The sequence below is a fragment of the Armigeres subalbatus genome, unplaced genomic scaffold (assembly GCF_024139115.2).
Source record: "Armigeres subalbatus isolate Guangzhou_Male unplaced genomic scaffold, GZ_Asu_2 Contig465, whole genome shotgun sequence".
In the NCBI taxonomy this organism is placed as follows: domain Eukaryota; kingdom Metazoa; phylum Arthropoda; class Insecta; order Diptera; family Culicidae; genus Armigeres; species Armigeres subalbatus.
The window spans coordinates 273108-297885 of NW_026943222.1; the positions used below are offsets into that span (position 1 = coordinate 273108).

The window sequence follows — 24778 nt, forward strand, 5'->3', positions numbered from 1 at the left end:
GTGCACATGAATATATGCAGTTATAAATTCTCTATCTGCATATACGTGTGTTATCGCATACCCTTAATCAGTTCACAGTTTTTTCATTTGAATGCTTTTTGCACACACACACATACATACATATGAAAAAATGTATTAGAACATGATTTCGTCTCCGTAATGGAACGTACACACGGTCAAGCAGCTCGACCAACATTGACTGCATCTCCTGTTTATTCAAACATCCATGAAGTTTTCCCAACAGCGGCACGAACAATCAATTTATTCGACCAACAATATCACACACGAACGACCGAAGCGCCAACTTGAGCACCAACCATCAACAAATATATGGGAGTTTGTGCAACTTCACTACAAATGCTCAAACATGTTCGGCGAACCTTGACTCCACCCCCGACAACTCAAACCAAAATCAAACCGTTTTAATTTTTTCCAACCGAGCCGCCAACTGTCAAATGGTTGTTCGAACAACTTCACACACGTTCAAACAAAGCAGCAACCGAAGCGTTTTCTTGGTGGTGGAGTCAATGTTCGTCAAACTGCTTGACTGGTGTGTACGTTGCATAACGCTTTACAACAAATGAGCCACCAAATAAACGATAAAATCGAAAAACATACATACATTCTCACAGATATTCACGTGGTAAGACGCGCGGCTACAAAGCAAGACCATGCTGAAGGTGGCTGGGTTCGATTATCGGTGCCGGTCTATGCAATTTTCGTATTGGAAATTGTCTTCCCTGGGCATAAAAGTATCATCGTGTTAGCTTCATGATATACGAATGCAAAAATGGTGACCTGACTTAGAAACCTCGCAGTTAATAACTGTGGAAGTGCTTAATGAATATTAAGCTGCGAGGCGGCTCTGTCCCAGTGTGGGGATGTAATGCCAATAAGAAGAAGAAGGAGAAGACATTATCTCAAGTTGTCGAGCCGAGTCGATTTATACATAACACTATGGGTCTCCGAGCCTTCTATCAAATGTTCGGTTTTGGAGTGATCCTAAAGTCTCTACGTATACTTTGTATACGAAATAGACAAAAAAATGTAAATCGATTTAACACCTATACTTACCGTCAACTTACAATCCTCCATGGTGACGGGATCTCTGGCAACGTTTTTGAACTCGCGAAAAAATAGCCTGGAATAAAAATTGTTTCAAAGTTACATATGCATTATTTGAAAATATACTCTCCTATAATATGTCTACATACAAATCTTCTCTGCGATCATAATGCTCCTGCACATATGTAGGATGATAGACAAGTTCTTTCAAAGAATCGAATCGATACTGGTGAAAAAACATCAACCGACACTCTCGGTTCGATTCCGAGCTTCGCCTCAACGCTTTCAAAGAATCCATCCGACCTTTGGCGAATACTTCTTCTATCTCATTATTGGCGTAGTCATACACAATCATCGTCAAAGCGTCGTCGCGATTAATGTACCACTCCCAGCGCGTCGTTGAGTTTTCGTAGTTTAAAGTCTCGAACAGCGTTAGCCGCTTGATTAGGCCAAGCAAGTTCGAGTATGGTGCAAAGCGTTCGTAAATCGCTCGTTTGAAGTAGGTCACCTTCCTCCCCTCTGGATATCGCTGTTCGAACTCTGCCATCGAAATGGACAGTGGACCTACCCAGGAGGTAGGTAAATCCAGATGTTTCTCCTTTTCCAGCTCTTCCTCCGTGGTCAGTGGCTCTTGATCTTCGGGAATTTGACAATCGTCCCGTAGCTCAAATGGCTCTCCCGGTAGAAAATGTTCCCAATCGTTGGTGTTTTTAAAATCCCAGCGAATGCTTTTGATATCCGTGATGGGATCTTGTTTGTTAACATAGTAATTGTGTTGATTCCAAACGCTTTCAATACCCAGATAATTTGGTGAATCAACTTCGAAACGAAAACCGGAAGCTGGTTCAATAAAGAAGGCACTAGGAGGAAGCAGCACTTTTTCACCGGTGTTGGGATCGATCGTGGTCTCACGATAGCCCGGCTTGTAGCACCAGGGTGCATTCATAATCACGGCAATCCACGCATGAACTCGATGACCTCGTTTATTATCCTCCGTGGGGCGTTCCAAATCTTCGATTTCCTTCAGGTGAGCTTCCTCGCGTTTTCGTTCCTCCTCCTTGATCTTGTTCACTTTTTCTTCTTCCAGCTCAAGCAGATAGCGGCTGCGCAAATCGGGTGGATCTCGCAACTGATACTTGCTCGGTTCAATCACCTCATCCGCGCTGCCCTCCTGCGAAACAGAAAACGATAGGGAAAAGTGTTATTTTGTGGTTGAACTGGGAAGGTATGCAGAAGTGGAGCAGCAGGTAAAGATGAATTCTAACGAAACGACTAAATTGTTGTAATAAGATACGTGAAAATATGAAAGGCGCCTTTGGCGATGCGGAAAAGGGTCGAACATGTGTTGAACACATGTTATGTCGTTCATTTATCTCGATGCCAAGGACCCCGTCACGCGGGTCTGTGGACATGCATATTTGACGAGCTAAACATAGGGTACCTGTTCCTTTATTGATAACAACTTCCCATATTTGCTGTATTTTCAAACAGACGATTTGAGCTAAATTTTATTCGTTTCGCGAGATAATAAACGTGTGTTCTCTGCGCACTGTTTGAATATTGAAGCATTATAATTAAGGTACACTGGGGGAAGTGGAAAAGGAAAAATCGATAGTGCATGTTTGAATTAGTGTAAAACCAGTTTAAATGATCTAAATGCGTTCAATCAAAATGGGCTATCAAAAACAGCCAATTTTGCACCAACTGTGCGGTAATTCATATCATTCTGGTCGCTTGAAATTTATGGAAATAGATTTTAAAATTAGGAGTTGTTTTTCCACTTACCCTAGTGGGATGGGGTAAGTGGACAACCCATGTTACCTCGACCTTCAATAGTGATGAGTAGTTACATATAACTAAAATCAATACGATAATTGCTTTGAGTATGTTTTGTGGAATAATTTCCTTACATTAACGGAATAGATCCGCAAGGAATTCTCGTAATAGCTAGGGGCCTTCTCGAACACTAAGTGTACGTAAAATCTATATGCTCGCCCCAAAGATGAACTTTTTAAAGGAAAAATGGGACTTACAGGGTTATAAACTAATCAACTTAGTTTAACGAATTGAGATGATGTCTGTATGTGCGTATTTGTATGTATGTGTGTGCGCAAAGCACGTACAAAATTATCAACTATTCTTAAGCACTTGTCCTTAACCAATTTGTTCGCAAAAAAATTGCATTCTACGGCGAAACTTGTTATCAATAAAAATTATTGTGAATTTTAGAATATATTTACCTATCAATGCTATTTTAACTTTCTTATACATTTTTTTTTTCATATGTAAAACATGTGAAAGGCATAGGTGGCCGATAGGTGGAATCACAATGATAACAAAGAAGGAACATATTAAGATTCATAGCTATCGAAATAAACCCTGGAGGGAAGAAAAAAATTGCGTAATTAGAACATTATCCACTTTCCCCGCAGTGTTTGTTACCTGGGGTAAGTGTAAAATCTTTGAATTATTTCCTCTCTTGGTACAAACCACTACCAATTGAATGGGATTAGTTTAATTGTATTATTATGGTCACCTGTGATATAAATTCACTTGAAAAAGGGACAATTGGTGCAAATAAGAATTCATTTTATGAATGCAAAAATCAACTTTTCACGAAACCTAAAATTACTGTTCATGCGTTAACCGTGTTAGTGCATGTATTATACAAATTTCAACATAGTATTAGTGTGAGCATCAAAGTATATTCTTGCATAATGTTATGATGTGGTAAAAACTGTAAAGTATGTACAATTCCAATTTTTCGAGTCGATTTTTACACTTACCCCCTTTTTCCACTTCCCCCAGTGTACCTTACATTTATAAATACATATATAAATACATTATAAAAAAAATTACAGGACTACTGTTCTAATTCTGAAGAAGGATTTGAATAGATGCATAAGTTTAAACTCAAGAATATGAGAGTCCATGTTGATATCGGTTTTGGTGACATCGTTGTTCGAGCTTGATTAGTTTCCAAAGTAGTAGTATGGGATCTGCATAATAGAATGCGATCACTACATATGCTCTTCGATATCCAAGAAATCTCTAGAGTAAGGGATAAGTCATACTAGAAGTCCATAAAGAAAAGGCTAAGGATCTACACACGTAACCAAAAGTGTGTTGACTAGTCTCAAAAGTGGTACATGCTCTTTGTGGTTCTTAGAGTAGAATGTGATCTTTCACTAGTCCTTTCTTGAACGAATCAGAAAATATATTATAAACACAAACAATTCCACGAGGAATATGTGCCATATTTCAAACATGCTGATAAATCTTCAGTTAGTAGTGTGAATCTTAATAGCCCTGAAAACATGATGAGAACATATTCTACTCTAAGCACGCCAAATGGCGTGTTCAATATTTCAAACAGGCCTATAGACCATTGGTTACGCGTGTTATGGTCTACGATTAACTTCAGATAGTAGGGACGATCCATAAAGTACGTCACGTAAAAATTAACGTCATACTTTGTGCATTAAACTTCCAGAACTTTTGGATGAATTGTAACGCTGTTTGGAACTCCCCCTCACACTTAAAGCGTGACATTCTTTCTGTATGGCCCCTTACAACTGATTCAATACGGATGGGTTATATACAGGGGTTAGACAAAAAAATGAGATATGCAAAAAATTGTCGAAGTTCAAATCAGCATAACTTTGCGTAGAATGATCCGATTTTGATCAAACTATGATCATCGGACGCGGAAACTCTTCTAGTATACTGGCCCTATGCGAACCCTCTGATTGGCCTTTGGCCACCGGTGGTGTTCCGGGTTTTCGGAGGGTATGTTAAAAATGCATTTTTTCAGCTGCTTGTCATTTTATATGACGTTTGCTGCCATCATGTTTTATGTTTTCCCCAGACACTAGAACTAATATACTGACCAATGCTGGATGCAGTTCGAAAATCCGTTAGGTATACGCAGAGATATGGCCATTTTCGTGAAAACGATACGGGATTGGCCATACACCCTGAACAAATGTCACTTTCGCAGAACTTCCGGAACGTGTTACAAATTGGCCAAAGAGTCTTACAGTCCTCAAAATATATCTCTAATAAAGATCCTATATTCATCGTCTTGGGAAAACATGAATTTTGACACCCATATATGCATGGTTCCAGATGATGCCATGGTACCGGTGGTACCCGACCCCGCCTGGAAAGCCAATGGAACCTGCTATAAGGGTGGCAGTGGACACTATCATTCTGGAAATGTTTCTGTAATCATCGTCTCGCACATCCATGAAGTCATATACTCATATTTGCATTATTCCGATCTGTTATCATTTCATCATGTTCCCGGAACCGTTTTTACGGAAATGACCGTATCTCTGTGTAGTTTAGATGGATTCTCGATCTACAGCCACCATTGGCCGGCATATTAGTTCTAGTTTTCGGAGAAAGCATAAAACATAATGAAAGTTAACGTCACATAAAATGACAAGCAGTGGAAAAAATGCATCTTGAACATACCCTCGGAAAACCCGGAACATTTCCGGTGGCCAAGGATCAATCTCATGTTTTGCAGGAGGACAGTATACTAGAAGAGTGTCCGCTTCTGATGGTCCTGGTTTTATCAAAATCGGATTATTATACGCAAAGTTATGCTGATTTGAATTTCAATATATTTTTACCTATCTCAACCTTTCTGTCTAACCCCTGTATGACCCAAGAAATTGTCATGTTGGTTATGAGAGATAGAGCGGAGCATTCTTCAGTAAATACTATAACGGATACTTCACAGCATTACCATAATCTCTATGGCAATCCAAAGTGTCTTCAAGTTAAGATCATGGTATTTTAAATAATCAACATGAAGATATGTGATGTCTCCACAATTCGTATGAGTTGGATCAACTCCTAGGGACATCATGATACTATTTTGGACACTATACAGCATTATTAGATTATCTACGACAATCCAAACTGTCATCAAGTTCAGATAGTGACATTTGAAACAATTAATAAGAACATATGCGATATCCCCATCATTGATATGAGTTGGATTAGCTCCCGGAGACATCATTAGAGACGCAACCACTTTTCGCGAAACATTTATGATTTCCCGAATTAATTGAAATATGATTTTGGTAAAATTGTGACCTGTTTATGATGTTAAAATGACGTCCAAACGATTTCTTCAACTCAAAAGTATGTCCAAGCCCAGATGGAACGTTTTCTCAACTATAGAGATCATCCACATCTGAACTCAATAATAATTTGGAGAGCTGCTGGTGTTCTGAGAATACTGTGATATACCTTTTTCTTTCTTTTTTTCTTTTTTTTTAAAGAAGTAATGCATTATGCATTTACCCAGCACACGCGTAGTAGTTGCCAAGCTACCACATGGCAGTGTACCGGAGTGTGTCTTTCGTCCTGGTAAATTCCATGCATTGGAGTTTGGTTCTGACTCCTATTGTGTTTCAAACTTGGTCATCCTGTCATCGATCTAATCCGTCAGCAGAATATTAATGGATACTTTGACAAAAGAGAGATCATTTAAATTCGAGAGGCCACTGTTTTCCACCTGTGAGATCAATAAACTGTCGAAATCATCGTCCGCAATTTGTGTGTCCTGCGGTTCCCCAAAATCCTTTTTATCATCTCCCTTGACGTTCCGGGGAACAGTAGGACATAATTTTTATTAAATACTAGCAGACTCGACGAACTTCGTTTCGAATAAAATTGGTTTATTCTCTGATTACTTCTCGAGTTGTGAAGAAATTTGTGTTTCATTTGTATGTGAGCCCTCCTTTTCAAAGGGAGGAGGGGTCTCGAACAGACAAAAAAATCATTTTTCATTTATATAGAAGAAGATATATAGAGTTGTAACGGCCTTGTAATAGCTTTTTATCTATGGTAAAAACACAATTGAAACATTATATTGGGATTTTAGCAATTTTTCATGGGCCACACTGTACAAATTAGGGCTTTTCAGTAGCAAGACAGAAGACGGAAGTAAGAAGTAAGAAGAAAGAATGAACAAGGAGAAATAAAAAGGAAGAACAAAAAGAGATGAAGGAAGGAGAAAGAAGTAATAAAGAATGTAGAAGGGGAAAGAAGGAATAAAAAACAAAAAATATATATATAAAAGGAAGAAAGAAGAAGATATAAGGGAATGGGTAATGGAAAAGAAGAAAGAAAAAAGTAGATGAAAGAGGGAATAAGGAAGAAGAAGGAAGTAGGTAAAGAAAAAAGAAAGAAGTAAAATGAAAAAGGAAGCGAAAAGAGGAATTAAGGAAATTTGCGAGAATAAAGAATAATTTCACTATTTTCGATTCTCACACCTCACTTCTCATCAGTCACATTTTTGTCTCTCCTTGGTCCTAAGTTCTCACTTCTCACTCCTCATTTATCACTTCCCAATTCTCACTTTTCACTTCAAACCCCTCTCTCATCACTTTTCATCTATCACTTCTTACTGCTCACATCTCACTTAGCACTTCTCACTTCTCGTTTCTTAATTATCACTTCTTAATTCAATTTCTTACTTCTCACTTCTCACTTCTGACTTCTCGCTTCGATTTTCTCATTTCTCAGTTATTACTCAGTTATTATATTCTCATTTAGCTCTTTTCAATTCTCAATTCCCTCTTCTAATATTTCATCTATCACTTCTTTCTAAGGAAGAAAGATGGAGAAAAAAGAAATAAAGCGGAAGAAAGTAGAAGGAAGAGGGAAGAAAGAAGAAGAATTATGGGAAAGGGAAAAGGAAAAATAATGATAGTTAAACAAGGAAGAAAAAAAAAGAGATGTGTAAACGAAGAAGGAAGGAAGGAGTAATAATAAGGAAGAAGGGAACTGGATGGAATTTGTTAATCTTTATTTATTTAGGGTATCTGTAATTCTCCATGCTCCTATATCAAAAACACTCGCAAAACAGGTTATTTAGGCTCAATTTGTGTCGTGTTTTGTTGTTATCCGGAAAAATCAGAAAAATGAGAAAAAAAAAACAATTTGCGCATCAATTCTTTGTTTTCGAATGGTATTGATTTGGGTACATGGTATGAATTTTAGGAGCAGTTTCCCTAGTACTAATCCATCTGACTACAATGTCTTAATAAATAAAAAATATACATTATTTGCCTTACCACACGAGCAATTACGCCTAAAGCTACAGCAATGACGAACGACAAATCTTCTTTTTGAAGCGCGTGCTTGTTTGATCGAAATCGTAAAGATCTTTAACTACCGTGAATGTCCGGATCATCGACGATAGCGGCTCATTGTAGCCGAAAGCTGTTCAATGGAATCGGTCTTAAAGCAATGATCTTTGCCGGAGAGGATGTTGAATTGCGCAGAAGTTCAGTAGCGCAAGCAACTGCGGAGAACCAATTTCGTTGTTCAGTACCTTGACATCGAATGTTTGCTGTTGCACTCTTCTTCTTCTTAGCCTAGAACATCTGGTTTGGGTATATATGAGCTGCAAATCATACACATGGGCTCTACGGACTTGTATGGACATGGCTGGTCGATTTCGGATAGCTATCGCATTGGAGAGCCTAGAACATCTGGTTTGGGTATATTTGAGCTGCAAATTATATGCATGGGCTCTAGGGACCTGTATGGACATGACTGGTCGATTTCAGATAGATATCGAGCGTAGTTGACATGGTAGACCGATTGATTCAATCTCCAAAACACATTGGAGAGCCTACAACATCTGGTTTGGGTATATCTGAGCTGCAAATCATATGCATGTGCTCCACGGACTTGTATGGACATGACTGGTCGATTTCGGATAGCTATCGAGCGCAGTTGACCTGGTAGACCAATTGATCAAAACTCCAGAACACATTGGAGAGCCTAGAACATCTGGTTTAGGAAAAACTGAGCGGAATATCGTACATATGGCCTGTACGAACTGGCATGGACATGACCGGTTTCCATTGGCACGGGTTTTCGTAGTTTTCTTCGGAAAAATTTGCATATCATCTTTCAACAGTTATAGAGGTCATTTTGAAGTCGCTAGGGATGTCCAGAAGAAACATATTGTTCAAGCGTAGTATCACGGTATTCGTAGTGTTAATGAAGTCTATTCCGTCATTAGTTTTCATTTCTCATATCTCGCTTCTCACCAGTCACATCCCACTTCTCACTCCTCGGTCCTCAGATCTCAGCTCTCACTTATCCCTGCTCATTTTTCACTTCTCACTTCTTATTTCTTACTTTTCAGTTCTCACCTCTCACCCCTCGCTTTGCACCTTTCACCTCCTGCTTCTTACTGCTCACTACTCACCTATATCTTAGCACTTCTTACTTCTCACTATAAAAATTCTCATTTCTCCCTTCTTACTTTTCACTTCTCACTTTCTTCTTCTTCCACTTTTCCCTTCTCGCTTCGAAATTCTCATTTCTCACTTTTCACTTCTCATTTCTCACTGCTCACTACTCACCTCTCACTTGGTACTTCTCATTTCCCACTTCTCCCATCTTACTTTTCACTTTTTATTTCTTACTTCATACTTCTCACTTTCCACTTCTCGCTTCCCTGTTCTCACTTTTCACTTCTCACTTTTAACTTTTCATTACTCACCTTTCACTTTTCACTTCGAATTTCTCCTTTCTTATTACTCACTTTTTACAACTCACAATGTAAGTTAATTTTCAAATGTTCGGATAAATGACATTCGGCCAAACGGAATTCGTCCGACCCGTGTTCATCGTGCTTGCGAAACATTTATAGAAACAGATATAAACATCTAGTTAGCGAGGATAAAATGCTATGAGAATATCGAGTAAGGGAGGTATCAACTAAGTGAAAATATCGAGTTAAGAAGAGTTCACTGTTTGAATAATCTAAGAAATCTGTTTTCAACATTGATAACAGAATAATTCCAAAACATCTATAAAGTGATGTTCAGCATTTTGGGCGTTTTTCTCCTAAATTTATTTCTCACACAATTAAAATGAGCTTTGGCTATAAAAGTTAGCACTTGGACGAACATTTATAAATATATATCAGCCGAGGGAACTATAACGGGTTTATTTATTTATTATCAGACTAAGGCCGGAGTGGCATGTGCTGCACATAAAAGTCTTTTCCATTCAGCTTGATCCATGGCTGCACTTCGCCAACCACGCAGTCTGCGGAGGGTCCGCAAATCGTCCTCCACCTGATCGATCCACCTTGCCCGCTGTGCACCTCGCCTTCTTGTTCCCGTCGGATCGTTGTCGAGAACCATTTTCACCGGATTACTGTCCAACATTCTGACTACGTGTCCGGCCCACCGCAGTCTTCCGATTTTCGCGGAGTGAACGATGGATGGTTCTTCCAACAGCTGATGCAACTCGTGGTTCATTCGCCTCCTCCACGTACCATCCGCCATCTGCACCCCACCATAGATGGTACGCAACAATTTCCTTTTAAAAACTCCCAGTGCGCGTTGGTCCTCGACGAGCAACGTCCAGGTCTCGTGTCCGTAGAGAACTACCGGTCTTTTAGGCGTTTTGTAGGTAGTCAGTTTGGTACGGCGGCGAACTCTATTCAATCGGAGCGTCTTGCGGAGTCCAAAGTACGTACGATTTTTAGCCACTATGCGCCTCCGAATTTCTCTGCTGGTATCGTTATCGGCGGTCACCAGTGAGCCCAAGTACACGAATTCTTCAACCACCTCGATTTCGTCACCACCGATAGAAACTCGTGGTGGGTGGCTTACATTGACCTCTCTTGAGCCTCTTCCTATCATGTACTTCGTCTTCGACGTGTTGATGACTGGTCCAATCCGTTTAGCTTCACTTTTCAGTCTGATGTAGGCTTCCTCCATCCTCTCAAAGTTACGTGCCATGATATCAATGTCGTCGGCGAAACCAAATAACTGGACGGACTTCGTGAAAATCGTACCACTCGTGTCAATCCCTGCCCTTCGTATTACTCCCTCCAAAGCGATGTCGAATAGCAGACACGAAAGACCATAACCTTGCCGTAACCCTCTACGCGTTTCGAAGGGACTCGATAATGCCCCTGAAACTCGAACTACGCACATCACCCGATCCATTGTCGCCTTGATCAACCGTATCAGTTTATCCGGAAATCCGTGTTCGTGCATTAGCTGCCATAGCTGGTCCCGATCGATTGTATCATATGCGGCTTTGAAGTCGATAAATATATGATGTGTGGGCACGTTGTATTCGCGGCATTTCTGCAATACCTGACGTATGGCGAACACCTTGTCTGTGGTAGAGCATTCACCCATAAATCCCGCCTGGTACTGCCCCACGAACTCTCTTGTAATTTGTGTTAGTCGGCGGCATAAAATTTGCGAGAGTACCTTGTACTCCGCCAGCAATGTGATTGCGCGGTAAATGCTACAATCCAGCTTATCGCCCTTTTTGTAGATGAGACACACGACACCTTCCATCCACTCCTGCGGCAGAGCCTCATGCCAAACCTTGGTAATCACCCAGTGCAGCGCTCTAGCCAGTGCCTCACCACCGTGTTTAAACAGTTCTTCTGGTAGTTGGTCAACTCCAGGGGCTTTGTTGTTTTTCAGCCGGCCGATCTCCTCCTGGATTTCCTGAAGATTCGGAGCCGGAAGTCGTATGTCCTGCGCGCGTGCTCCTAGGTTCATTACCATACCGCCCCCGTTGTCTGCCATATCGCCATTCAGGTGCTTTTCGTAGTGCTGCCGCCACCTTTGGATCACCTCACGCTCGTTTGTAAGAAGGTTCCCGTTTATGTCCTTACACATATCAGGCTGTGGCACGTGGCCCTTACGTGAACGGTTCAACTTCTCATAGAACTTTCATGCGTTATTAGCGCGGTACAGTTCCTCCGTCTCTTCACGGTCTCGATCTTCCTGCTGGCGCTTTTTCCTCCGGAAAATCGAGTTGTGTCTGTTCCGCGCCTGTTTGTATCGTGCCTCGCTCGCCATCGTGCGGTGTTGCAGCAATCTCGCCCATGCTGCATTCTTCTCCTCAACTAACTGCTCACATTCGCCGTCATACCAGTCGTTCCTCTGATCCGGAGCCACCGTGCCTAGTGCAGCGGTTGCGGTGCTTCCAATGGCGGATCGAATATCTCTCCAGCCATCTTCAAGAGATGCTGTGCCTAGCTGCTCTTCCGTTGGGAGTGCCACTTCCAGCTGCTGCGCGTAGTCTGGGGCTAGTCTACCGTCTTGTAGCCGTCCAGTGTTTAGCCGCGGCGGACGACTCCGACGCGTGTTGATCACCGTCGAGAATTTTGAGCGCAGACATACTGCAACGAGGTAGTGGTCGGATTCAATATTCGCACTGCGGTAAGTGCGTACGTTCGTGATGTCGGAGAAGAATTTACCGTCGATTAGAATGTGGTCGATTTGGTTTTCCGTTACTTGATTAGGTGATTTCCATGTGGCCTTGTGGATATTCTTGCGGGGGAAGAAAGTGCTTCGGACTACCATTCCGCGGGAGGCTGCAAAGTTTATGCATCGTTGGCCGTTGTCGTTCGATACGGTACGCAGACTATCCGGTCCGATGATGCCACCGATGACGATTTTGACGTCCCGCAGGGGACATCCATCGTATGTCTGCTCCAACTGCGCATAGAACGCTTCTTTCTCGTCGTCGGATCTCCCTTCGTGTGGGCAGTGCACGTTGATGATGCTATAGTTGAAGAAACGGCCTTTTATCCTCAGTTTGCACATCCTTGCGTTGATTGGCTGCCACTCAACCACGCGTTGGCGCACCTTTCCCAGCACTATGAAGCCGGTTCCCAGCTCGTTGGTGGTGCCACAGCTTTGGTAGAAGGTAGCCGCTCGATGCCCGCTTTTCCACACTTTCTGTCCTGTCCAACAGATTTCCTGCAGCGCTACGACATCGAAGTTGCGGGGATGTAATTCATCGTAGATTATCCTGTCGCAACCTGTGAAACCTAGTGACTTGCAGTCCCATGTTCCAAGCTTCCAATCGTGATCCTTTATTCGTCGCCTAGGTCGTTGCCGATTGTATCGAGTCGTATTATCTTCTATGTCGTTCGTAATAGTTGTTTTTAAAGCGGCTTATTGGGCCTGCGAAAACCTCCTGTCTCGTCGGAGGGCCGTCGTGTCAGGGCTGTTTAGCGTCCCACCTAACACCAGGACTTGGGCTTGTGCGCTTTGAGCAGCACACGGTCGCTTTGGCGGAGCCTACTTACGGATTTATGCAGCTTTTTATAAAGGTTTAACAGGGCCCACTGTCAAACCCCACCACATCCTACCCAACAAACAACGACAAGCTACAAACAAGCATCTAGGTTGAATTATTGTTTATTTGTGATCTTTGTAGCTGAATAAAATGGATGTTGAATAATTTGCTAGACAGATTTCATTTCAGTATTTAATCTAACTAATATTCGACATGGCCTATTTATTTGTTTACTACCTTTATTTGAAGTCGAACTTACGTTTTCGTTTAATCACATTTCAGCACATTGGGGAAGTTTAACAATGTACTGAACTAATGATTTTTAAAGTTCTCTGTTTGACTATGATGTGATGCTCTGAAAGGGTGGTCGAATTGAGTTTGAATAGTAAGTTTATAAGCAGGCATTAGACATCCTTCTTTACCTTTGTCCTTCTTAACCATTGGATTTCACATTTATCTGATCTATCGCACAGTGGCAAAAAACATGCTTTTTCAGTTTGAGAGAAAATCTGGATTCTAGATCTTTTAATTTATAGAAAAATAATGATTTATTTTCAAGACATGCTTTTTATTTTCGTGATATATTAAACTGTCGGAGATTATAACGAACGAAACTGCTGGAGCAATAAAAAAAAATCATGCATTCATGCGAAACTAAATTTACTAAAAGCCGGACATAACGCCGTTGAATATCATCGGAAAATTCTCGCTTAACTTTTCAAAAGGACCTAAGTAACATTTTTTTCATGATTTAATTTGAGTACTGCAATCAAAAGCTTTCATGTTTTTCTGTTGATTGCGCTATTCAAATTAATTCATGAAAAAATGTTACTTAGGACCTTTTGAAAAGTTAAGCGAGAATTATTGAATCTTTGATGTGTGGAATCCCAATATTATCGCATGGATGTTGATCTTTATTGCTGCGAAATTGGAATAATCTTTGCATTTGACAATCATATCGCAACCGATTATCAAGAGATTCTGAGAAAGGCCGAATATACATTGATTTTATTTTCATAAATCCATAAATAGCATTAGGGACGGATTTTATTTTATCGTTTATCGACATTATTTTTAGGTATTTTTCCTAGTGTGCGATGGTTATGATTGGCTGAACAATGGTTGAAATAAAAATCTTGTACAGTTATTAACAAACTGTAGTTTGACAGATCGACTTATTGAATAAGAGTCCAATTATGATTCATATTCAGCAATAAGATTATTCATGTTATGCACTGAGTAAGCCATATCTAACAAATCAAGGATGGCGCGGATGACAACGTTACCGGCGGATGATCAAATGACAGCAGTTCGAGACCCGATTTAAGAAAATTTTAAAATGATTACATATATGAAAATAGCAATTGCTTCAAAATACGTTCATTGGAGATCTTACTGATGTTACCTTCTATGCGTTATTATTTTCGAAGAATTCACATGTAGCTGAATTGAGGCTTAGTAAAATGCTTATTAAAGGTTTAACGAATCAGTTAATAAAGTTGTTTTTCAAAATGAGATGTTGTAGTTGTATAACTTCGCCAAAATTGTGTGAACAAAGCTTGAACAAAAGTTGTGATAAGAAATAGTACAGACATTATTTAACACAGCGCTGAATTAAATCATCACACTGATGTTAGTTCAACTAGTGAATGTTTGTTGGGTAGGCAGGCGCCACAACTCGCAGATGGCCTGGGGAGGGATCGTCAAGCCCTTGGACATAGTCCCTGCTGCCCTCGTATAACGGGTATATATAACTATAAAGGGTATTGGTGTTAAAATTGGCCGCACCTTTTTTTGTCAAAGATCATTTTTATTGTGTGAGAAACAAATTAAGTGAAAATCGCCCAAAATGCTAATGTACCTTAAAGCCGTATTTCAATTGGAAGAGTAAAACGATGGGATAGTCTTGGATCAGGATGGAAGTTTATAGCAGGCAGCCCTGACCTTAGAATATAAAATTCCTCTTTAAATGATTCAATACAAAGTCATAATGCTCAAGCAATAAATATAGCATTGTTTCAAGGTCTCCAAGGTCTTCCATTCATTCGCTAAAATTTAAAATATTTACACGACAACTTAGACCAAACCCTGGATAGTATGAATTTAGTTAAGATAAGAATTTTATATGGGAAAATTTTAAGTTAGCATGGCATATATGATTTCATTTTCATTTTCATTTTGCAGCGTTTATTGGGGCAATGAGAGCGCAAGTCAATCCAAAGCCGATAATAGAGAGGGTAATGGCAGAAGAGTCCTTGCAGGCCACTTGAACGCCATGGGGTAGGATAAGGATGCGGTGAAGTGAGGTTCGGATTTGGAATCGACTCGACACTGATCAAAGGCTAAAATGATAATTTCAAAATTTCTAGTACAACGTTTTTCTAGTTTTTAAAAGCCAATGTCTTCTTCTTTTGCCTTGGAAGCAGCTGATGTGGCTTGAAAGGTCACTTAGTCATACAGTCCAATTATAAATTATTTAATTTGTTAGCTTTTTATTGAAAATATAAAAAAATATTGGAAGGGTGTTTGGAAGTTGGCTTTACTTATTGCGTATTAGTGTTCTATTTTATAACTTTTACTAGCTTTATGTACCCGGCCTTGCTCGGAATTGCCAGTTTGGTTTGCAGTTTTCTTCTAAAATCGGAAAAAGATAAAACCTATTGATCAACAGGGTAATTGTGTTTACTTATTCATACTTTATCATTTGATTAAAAGAAGGCTTTTGGAAACATTGACTAATTTTGAAGAAGGGATCGTGGGTTTGAAAAGCCTTATTCCGGGCAAACGACTTTTTCTAAGGAAGGAAAAACATCCATCGACGCCATATTCCGGGCAAACGCATATTTTTAAAGAAGGGATCACACCCACCATTGCCTTATTCCGGGCAAATGCCTACTTTTAAAGAAGCAATCACATCCACCATTCAGAAGGAAGCACATTAATCATTGCTTTTCACTGGGCATACCATTATTCCGATGAAGGAAAACAATTATCATTGTTTTATACCCAGCAAATGCTTGCTCGACCCTCCTTAAGATAAAGAATTTGTGTTCCAAATTTGGTTGAAATCGGCCAAGGGGTTCAGAAGTTACACTGAGTAGATCGATAACTAAGCAATACCCCTCCCCCCACACCCTTCCCCTTTTCCAAAGAGCATGCTTAAACCCCATATCGTCCCCTCCTTAAGATAAAGAATTTGTGTTCCAAATTTGGTTGAAACCGGCCAAGGGGTTCAGAAGTTATGCTGGAACATACATACAAACATACATACAAACATACAAACATTGCGTTTTATATATATAGATGTAGAACGAAAAGTAATTAACTTTGTTTGTTCTGGGTGTTGGCTATGTGTTCGTCAAATCACTTTGTTTACCTAAGTCATTGTTTCGTCAATGTTCTTAAGCTGTGTCGACACTACAAACTCAATGTAAGATATGTCATGTGAAAGTGGAAACTGCTAAAGAACATAGTTTGTTCCATTATAATTTTTGTCAAGGTTGTCTATAACTTCAAACTGTTCTAACAAGTAGCTTTATCGTTGATTAATTACGGTGATTATTTATTAAGTTCTAATCAAGGTCAGCTATAGGATTCACTTTTCGGTGGCAAACTAAAGCTTGATCACGCCTATTGCCTATCTATTTGCAAAAATTGTCGAGAATGAAGCCGTTATAAGATTGTTCATATACCATCATTAGAATGTGTGGTATTTTTTATTATTGCTCTTCGAAGTGAGGCATATCAAAATAAAACTGGCACCACGTTCCTAGTTTTCAAAAAACTTCTACTCAGTGAATCCAGCAGTCGATTCCCTACGAATGTCTTGAATACATGGTTTTTCAATAAATGCCTAGCTAGCTAAATGTAATCGTGGCTACGACTCAGCGTCACAGGGAACGCATAAGAAAAGTATTGCCGAAAAGAAGAGAACTCACATCATTATCACTGATGAAAAAGGCCTCTGCCTGACTACACTACCATTCAAGGCTCCAAGACACGATGTCCGTTGGATCACATGCACATGCGGTAAATCGTCTCGGAGCTACACAGAAGGTGGCGCGTGGACTCAAGGATGGTTAGTTCAGGCGCAAATAAGAGGTGGTCCAAGGGATCGGAGTCGGCTTCATGGGTCATACCGGTGGTCATGCTCTGTGGTCGAACTCGATCCTTTTACCGAACAAGTGACCGCGCGAAGAACAACATGGTATCGTCGCTTTCGCGGCGTCGGTCAACCGGGCGGGTTCCGAGCCCGAGGACGGAAAGGGGTCCTCGCCAAGGCTGGGGCAGGCGTAGGCACCGCGTCGGCAAGTCACTCTGTGTGCTGGCGAATAGGCCCTATCGCAGAAAGGTCAATTTGGGGTGCACGCGGCATCATCATTCTTGATACCAGTCGTGCAGAGGGAAGCAGGCACGAAGTCGACCCTGCCCACCTTCCGAGGACATAGGGCGTGGTAAGGCCACCTGGAAAGCCGGCAACGCGCTGGCACGATACCATGGTGTTCTTCTAAAAAAGCGAGTTACGATGTTCGGTGCTGCAAGGGCACGCAGCTAACCTCGAGGGTGCGCTGTGCACTGGCCCCCCTTTGAAGCATTACTTTCTGGTTGTACCGAAGGGACTATGGGCTTGGCGGCAATGGAAACGGTTTAGCGGGTCGGGAATGTAGTCCTGCCTCCCTCGGTGATCCCTAACCCCGCACTTCCTGGTCAACCCAGGATGTCTGTTGAGCAGATTCCCCCTCCATTGTTTAGGAAGAAAAAAAAAAAACATGCGGTAAATCAGTGCGCTAATGCCAGATATGTGACGCGACACCAAACAAAAGTAGTCAACATGTGATACCACCACGACAGGATATGCCTTTGGTTGCCATATCAGTGCTAATGGCGTAAGCCCACCCATCGCAGCAAAATCACATATCCGAGGGGAGGGAAGTTAGCATGGCATATGTGATTGTACAAATAGTGTGTCTGTGTGGCTATAAGATGCTCAATTCAGCATCTACTGTGTATTGTCATAAATTGGTATTTTTCAAATTTTCCTATACAGTAGCAGTTGTATATCTGGCCAGGTCCTTACAATCACGGAAGGAATGGAAGGAATGTTAGTTCAACATCTACTAGTGAAGATGCAGGCAAATTCAAAGATGTTTCGGGAAGGACAATTTGTGTTAGTGGGTAAGATGAATAATAAGGAGCTCTATTTGAAAATATAGAGCGATTGTCAATAATAGTATTTGCTGAAAAATTATTAAAATATATTCATTAATTTACAAATGTTTTGCGTCATATATAAAACACGTTCAATTGCACACTTATTCATCGAACGCTAAACACAGAACCACAAACTCGGATTTCGCGAATTTTCTACGTCCTACCCAAATACGTCCGTTTGCGCACTAATTAATTTACTCACTCGATCGCGCGAACTGTCTGGGCGGTAAAACAGGCACTTATTGTTTTTCAATCAGAACAACAAAATCGGATCACGAGAACGATCAATTTTATATGGGAAAATTTTAAGTTCAGCAGAAATTCAAATGATAGTCTAAAAGCTAAGTAACGAAAATGTTATCACGCATTTTATCACCGAAGCGCTATCATATTGGCAAAAGCCACCAACAGCAAGAAGGGAGCTCTGCTTATCAAAACTCCCAAATTAGATCTAAGAATGTAAAGAAAACTCCACATCTATTGCATCATAACTAGTGATGGAAAAGGTAAAAAAAATGTCATGGCATTGCTATTACTAATTTCCTAATAACTTTTTTCAAAAGTAATTTACAATTCCGATTTTTCGATTAAGATGTAGTACTTAAAGGGTCCTAGAACTTTGTCCAACAGATCACTCTTCTAAATACAAAGTGTGAGTCATGAGTATGAAATTTAAAAAAAATGTCACGGAATGTCATGACATTAATGTCATTTGACTGACACTAATTCGGTTCATATTTAGAGAAATTACCTGTTAGAAAAAGTTTTTGGGTCCTTTGAGATGTCCGTCTAGCTGGCAGGCCACTTATCATAAAATTGAAAATAAATACCTCTAAGTTGATGTACCAAATGCGTACCTATGCGTACCTCCGGGGATTTTGAACGTACCTCAATATTTCCTAGAAAATCGGTGGCCTGCTGAATAGACGGTCGATTTTTCGAAAATCTTCGTAAAAATTCCCAATTTTGTCGCCAATGTAATGTACCAAGTACGTACCTTCCGGAACTATATTTGTTTTTCAACGTACCTCAAAATTTCCCATACTTTCTTATACTAAACTTTTCAAAACGCTTTATATGTTAAATAACTTTACGGAATCGGATTCCTTGAAAAATTCTAGGCCGGAAACATATATAAAACTTTATACTTAAGTTGAATATTGGCAGTTTTATACTAAAAAGCGTGATTTCGGGCTAAAAATCATATAAATACATTAGAAAACTCCTAAATACACACCAAAACATAAATAAGAGTTTACGCCTCAAAGTAGGCAATATACAAAACGCGCAGATATTGTATAAAATGCATTTCCAACAATTTTAAATTCAAAACGAAATTAGAAACCGCTAAGATATACAAATATAATTCAAAAATACGTATCAATTAGGTACATTGCACAAATCGACCCCAAATGTCCTTCTGATCCTTCAAGGACATTCTCAAGTATCCCAAGTTTGTCGCAATTGCATAGCATGCCAACGTACCTCGATAGAAATATTTTTTAACAAATTATTTCATAAAAAGTCAATTATTCCATATTAAATCCAATTTATTCGAATTTCTTCAAGTACATTGCACAAATCGACCCCAAATGTCTTTCTGATCCTTCAAGGACATTCTCAAGTATCCCAAGCTTGTCGCAATTGCATAGCATGCCAACGTACCTCGATAGAAATATTTTTTATCAAATTATTTCATAAAAAGTCAATTATTCCATATTAAATACAATTAATTCGAATTTCTTCAAGTACATTGCACAAATCGACCCCAAATGTCTTTCTGATCCTTCAAGGACATTCTCAAGTATCCCAAGCTTGTCGCAATTGCATAGCATGCCAACGTACCTCGATAGAAATATTTTTTATCAAATTATTTCATAAAAAGTCAATTATTCCATATTAAATACAATTAATTCGAATTTCTTCAAGTACATTGCACAAATCGACCCCAAATGTCCTTCTGATCCTTCAAGGACATTCTCAAGTATCAAGTTTGTCGCAATTACATAGCATGCCAACGTACCTCGATAGAAATATTTTTATCAAATTATTTCATAAAAAGTCAATTATTCCATATTAAATACAATTAATTCGAATTTCTTCAAGTACATTGCAAATCGACCCCAAATGTCTTTCTGATCCTTCAAGGACATTCTCAAGTATCCCAAGTTTGTCGCAATTACATAGCATGCCAACGTACCTCGATAGAAATATTTTTATCAAATTATTTCATAAAAAGTCAATTATTCCATATTAAATACAATTAATTCGAATTTCTTCAAGTACATTGCACAAATCGACCCCAAATGTCCTTCTGATCCTTCAAGGACATTCTCAAGTATCGCAGGTTGGTCGCAGTTGCATAGCATGCCAACGTACCTCGATAGAAATATTTTTTAACAAATTATTTAATAAAAGGTCAATTATTCCTTATTAATTCCAATTTATTCGATTTTCTTCAAGTACATTGCACAAATCGACCCCAAATGTCCTTCTGATCCTTCAAGGACATTCTCAAGTATCAAGTTTGTCGCAATTACATAGCATGCCAACGTACCTCGATAGAAATATTTTTTATCAAATTATTTCATAAAAAGTCAATTATTCCATATTAAATACAATTAATTCGAATTTCTTCAAGTACATTGCACAAATCGACCCCAAATGTCTTTCTGATCCTTCAAGGACATTCTCAAGTATCCCAAGTTTGTCGCAATTACATAGCATGCCAACGTTCCTCGATAGAAATATTTTTTATCAAATTATTTCATAAAAAGTCAATTATTCCATATTAAATACAATTAATTCGAATTTCTTAAAGTACATTGCACAAATCGACCCCAAATGTCCTTCTGTCCCTGCAAGGACATTCTCAAGTATCAAGTTTGTCGCAATTACATAGCATGCCAACGTACCTCGATAGAAATATTTTTTATCAAATTATTTCATAAAAAGTCAATTATTCCATATTAAATACAATTAATTCGAATTTCTTCAAGTACATTGCACAAATCGACCCCAAATGTCTTTCTGATCCTTCAAGGACATTCTCAAGTATCCCAAGTTTGTCGCAATTACATAGCATGCCAACGTACCTCGATAGAAATATTTTTTATCAAATTATTCCATAAAAAGTCAATTATTCCATATTAAATACAATTAATTCGAATTTCTTCAAGTACATTACACAAATCGACCCCAAATGTCCTTCTGATCCTTCAAGGACATTCTCAAGTATCCCAAGCTTGTCGCAATTACATAGCATGCCAACGTACCTCGATAGAAATATTTTTTATCAAATTATTCCATAAAAAGTCAATTATTCCATATTAAATACAATTAATTCGAATTTCTTAAAGTACATTGCACAAATCGACCCCAAATGTCCTTCTGATCCTTCAAGGACATTCTCAAGTATCCCAAGTTTGTCGCAATTACATAGCATGCCAACGTACCTCGATAGAAATATTTTTATCAAATTATTTCATAAAAGTCAATTATTCCATATTAAATACAATTAATTCGAATTTCTTCAAGTACATTGCACAAATCGACCCCAAATGTCTTTCTGATCCTTCAAGGACATTCTCAAGTATCCCAAGTTTGTCGCAATTACATAGCATGCCAACGTACCTCGATAGAAATATTTTTTATCAAATTATTTCATAAAAAGTCAATTATTCCATATTAAATACAATTAATTCGAATTTCTTCAAGTACATTACACAAATCGACCCCAAATGTCCTTCTGATCCTTCAAGGACATTCTCAAGTATCCCAAGCTTGTCGCAATTACATAGCATGCCAACGTACCTCGATAGAAATATTTTTTATCAAATTATTTAATAAAAAGTCAATTATTCCATATTAAATACAATTAATTCGAATTTCTTAAAGTACATTGCACAAATCGACCCCAAATGTCCTTCTGATCCTTCAAGGACATTCTCAAGTATCCCAAGTTTGTCGCAATTACATAGCATGCCAACGTACCTCGATAGAAATATTTTTTATCAAATTATTTCATAAAAAGTCAATTATTCCATATTAAATACAATTAATTCGAATTTCTTCAAGTACATTGCACAAATCGACCCCAAATGTCTTTCTGATCCTTCAAGGACATTCTCAAGTATCCCAAGTTTGTCGCAATTACAGAGCATGCCAACGTACCTCGATAGAAATATTTTTATCAAATTATTTCATAAAAAGTCAATTATTCCATATTAAACACAATTAATTCTAATTTCTTAAAGTACATCGCACAAATCGACCCCTAATGTCCTTCTGATCCTTCAAGGACATTCTCAAGTATCCCAAGTTTGTCGCAATTACATAGCATGCCAACGTACCTCGATAGAAATATTTTTTATCAAATTATTTCATAAAAGTCAATTATTCCATATTAAATACAATTAATTCGAATTTCTTCAAGTACATTGCACAAATCGACCCCAAATGTCTTTCTGATCCTTCAAGGACATTCTCAAGTATCCCAAGTTTGTCGCAATTACATAGCATGCCAACGTACCTCGATAGAAATATTTTTATCAAATTATTCCATAAAAGTCAATTATTCCATATTAAATACAATTAATTCGAATTTCTTCAAGTACATTACACAAATCGACCCCAAATGTCCTTCTGATCCTTCAAGGACATTCTCAAGTATCAAGCTTGTCGCAATTACATAGCATGCCAACGTACCTCGATAGAAATATTTTTATCAAATTATTTCATAAAAGTCAATTATTCCATATTAAATACAATTAATTCGAATTTCTTCAAGTACATTGCACAAATCGACCCCAAATGTCTTTCTGATCCTTCAAGGACATTCTCAAGTATCCCAAGCTTGTCGCAATTGCATAGCATGCCAACGTACCTCGATAGAAATATTTTTTATCAAATTATTTCATAAAAAGTCAATTATTTCATATTAAATACAATTAATTCGAATTTCTTCAAGTACATTGCACAAATCGACCCCAAATGTCTTTCTGATCCTTCAAGGACATTCTCAAGTATCCCAAGCTTGTCGCAATTGCATAGCATGCCAACGTACCTCGATAGAAATATTTTTTATCAAATTATTTCATAAAAAGTCAATTATTCCATATTAAATACAATTAATTCGAATTTCTTCAAGTACATTGCACAAATCGACCCCAAATGTCTTTCTGATCCTTCAAGGACATTCTCAAGTATCCCAAGTTTGTCGCAATTACATAGCATGCCAACGTACCTCGATAGAAATATTTTTTATCAAATTATTTGATGAGCGGTCAGTTGTGCCATATTGTAGCTCTTGGATGCGGACTTCTTCAAGTACATTGCACAAATCGACCCCAAATGTCCTTCTGATCCTTCAAGGACATTCTCAAGTATCCCATGTTTGTCGCAATTACATAGCATGCCAACGTACCTCGATAGAAATATTTTTTATCAAATTATTTCATAAAAGTCAATTATTCCATATTAAATACAATTAATTCGAATTTCTTCAAGTACATTGCACAAATCGACCCCAAATGTCTTTCTGATCCTTCAAGGACATTCTCAAGTATCCCAAGTTTGTCGCAATTACATAGCATGCCAACGTACCTCGATAGAAATATTTTTTATCAAATTATTTCATAAAAAGTCAATTATTCCATATTAAATACAATTAATTCGAATTTCTTCAAGTACATTGCACAAATCGACCCCAAATGTCTTTCTGATCCTTCAAGGACATTCTCAAGTATCGCAAGTTTGTCGCAATTACATAGCATGCCAACGTACCTCGATAGAAATATTTTTTATCAAATTATTTAATAAAAAGTCAATTATTCCATATTAAATCCAATTTATTCGAATTTCTTCAAGTACATTGCACAAATCGACCCCAAATGTCCTTCTGATCCTTCAAGGACATTCTCAAGTATCCCATGTTTGTCGCAATTACATAGCATGCCAACGTACCTCGATAGAAATATTTTTTATCAAATTATTTCATAAAAAGTCAATTATTCCATATTAAATACAATTAATTCGAATTTCTTCAAGTACATTGCACAAATCGACCCCAAATGTCCTTCTGATCCTTCAAGGACATTCTCATGTATCCCAAGTTCGTTGCAATTGCATAGCATGCCAACGTACCTCGATAGAAATATTTTTTATCAAATTATTTCATAAAAAGTCAATTATTCCATATTAAATACAATTAATTCGAATTTCTTCAAGTACATTGCACAAATCGACCCCAAATGTCTTTCTGATCCTTCAAGGACATTCTCAAGTATCCCAAGTTTGTCGCAATTGCATAGCATGCCAACGTACCTCGAAAGAAATATTTTTTATCAAATTATTTAATAAAAAGTCAATTATTCCATATTAAATCCAATTTATT

At 38.6% G+C, this 24778-nt stretch overlaps 1 protein-coding gene across 1 annotated transcript in view; it reads right to left on the reverse strand.

Moving 5' to 3' along the window:
- The window catches only part of LOC134204231 (coiled-coil domain-containing protein lobo-like), an 80464-nt gene that overhangs the window by 15217 nt on the left and 40469 nt on the right, over positions 1 to 24778 (reverse strand). Inside the window, exons 3-4 of the mRNA XM_062679058.1 lie at positions 1215 to 2236; positions 1075 to 1141 (exon numbers count right to left, since the gene is read on the reverse strand). Of these exons, the coding sequence (XP_062535042.1) occupies positions 1075 to 1141; positions 1215 to 2236 (1089 nt within the window). The remainder of the gene's footprint in view (positions 1 to 1074; positions 1142 to 1214; positions 2237 to 24778) is intronic.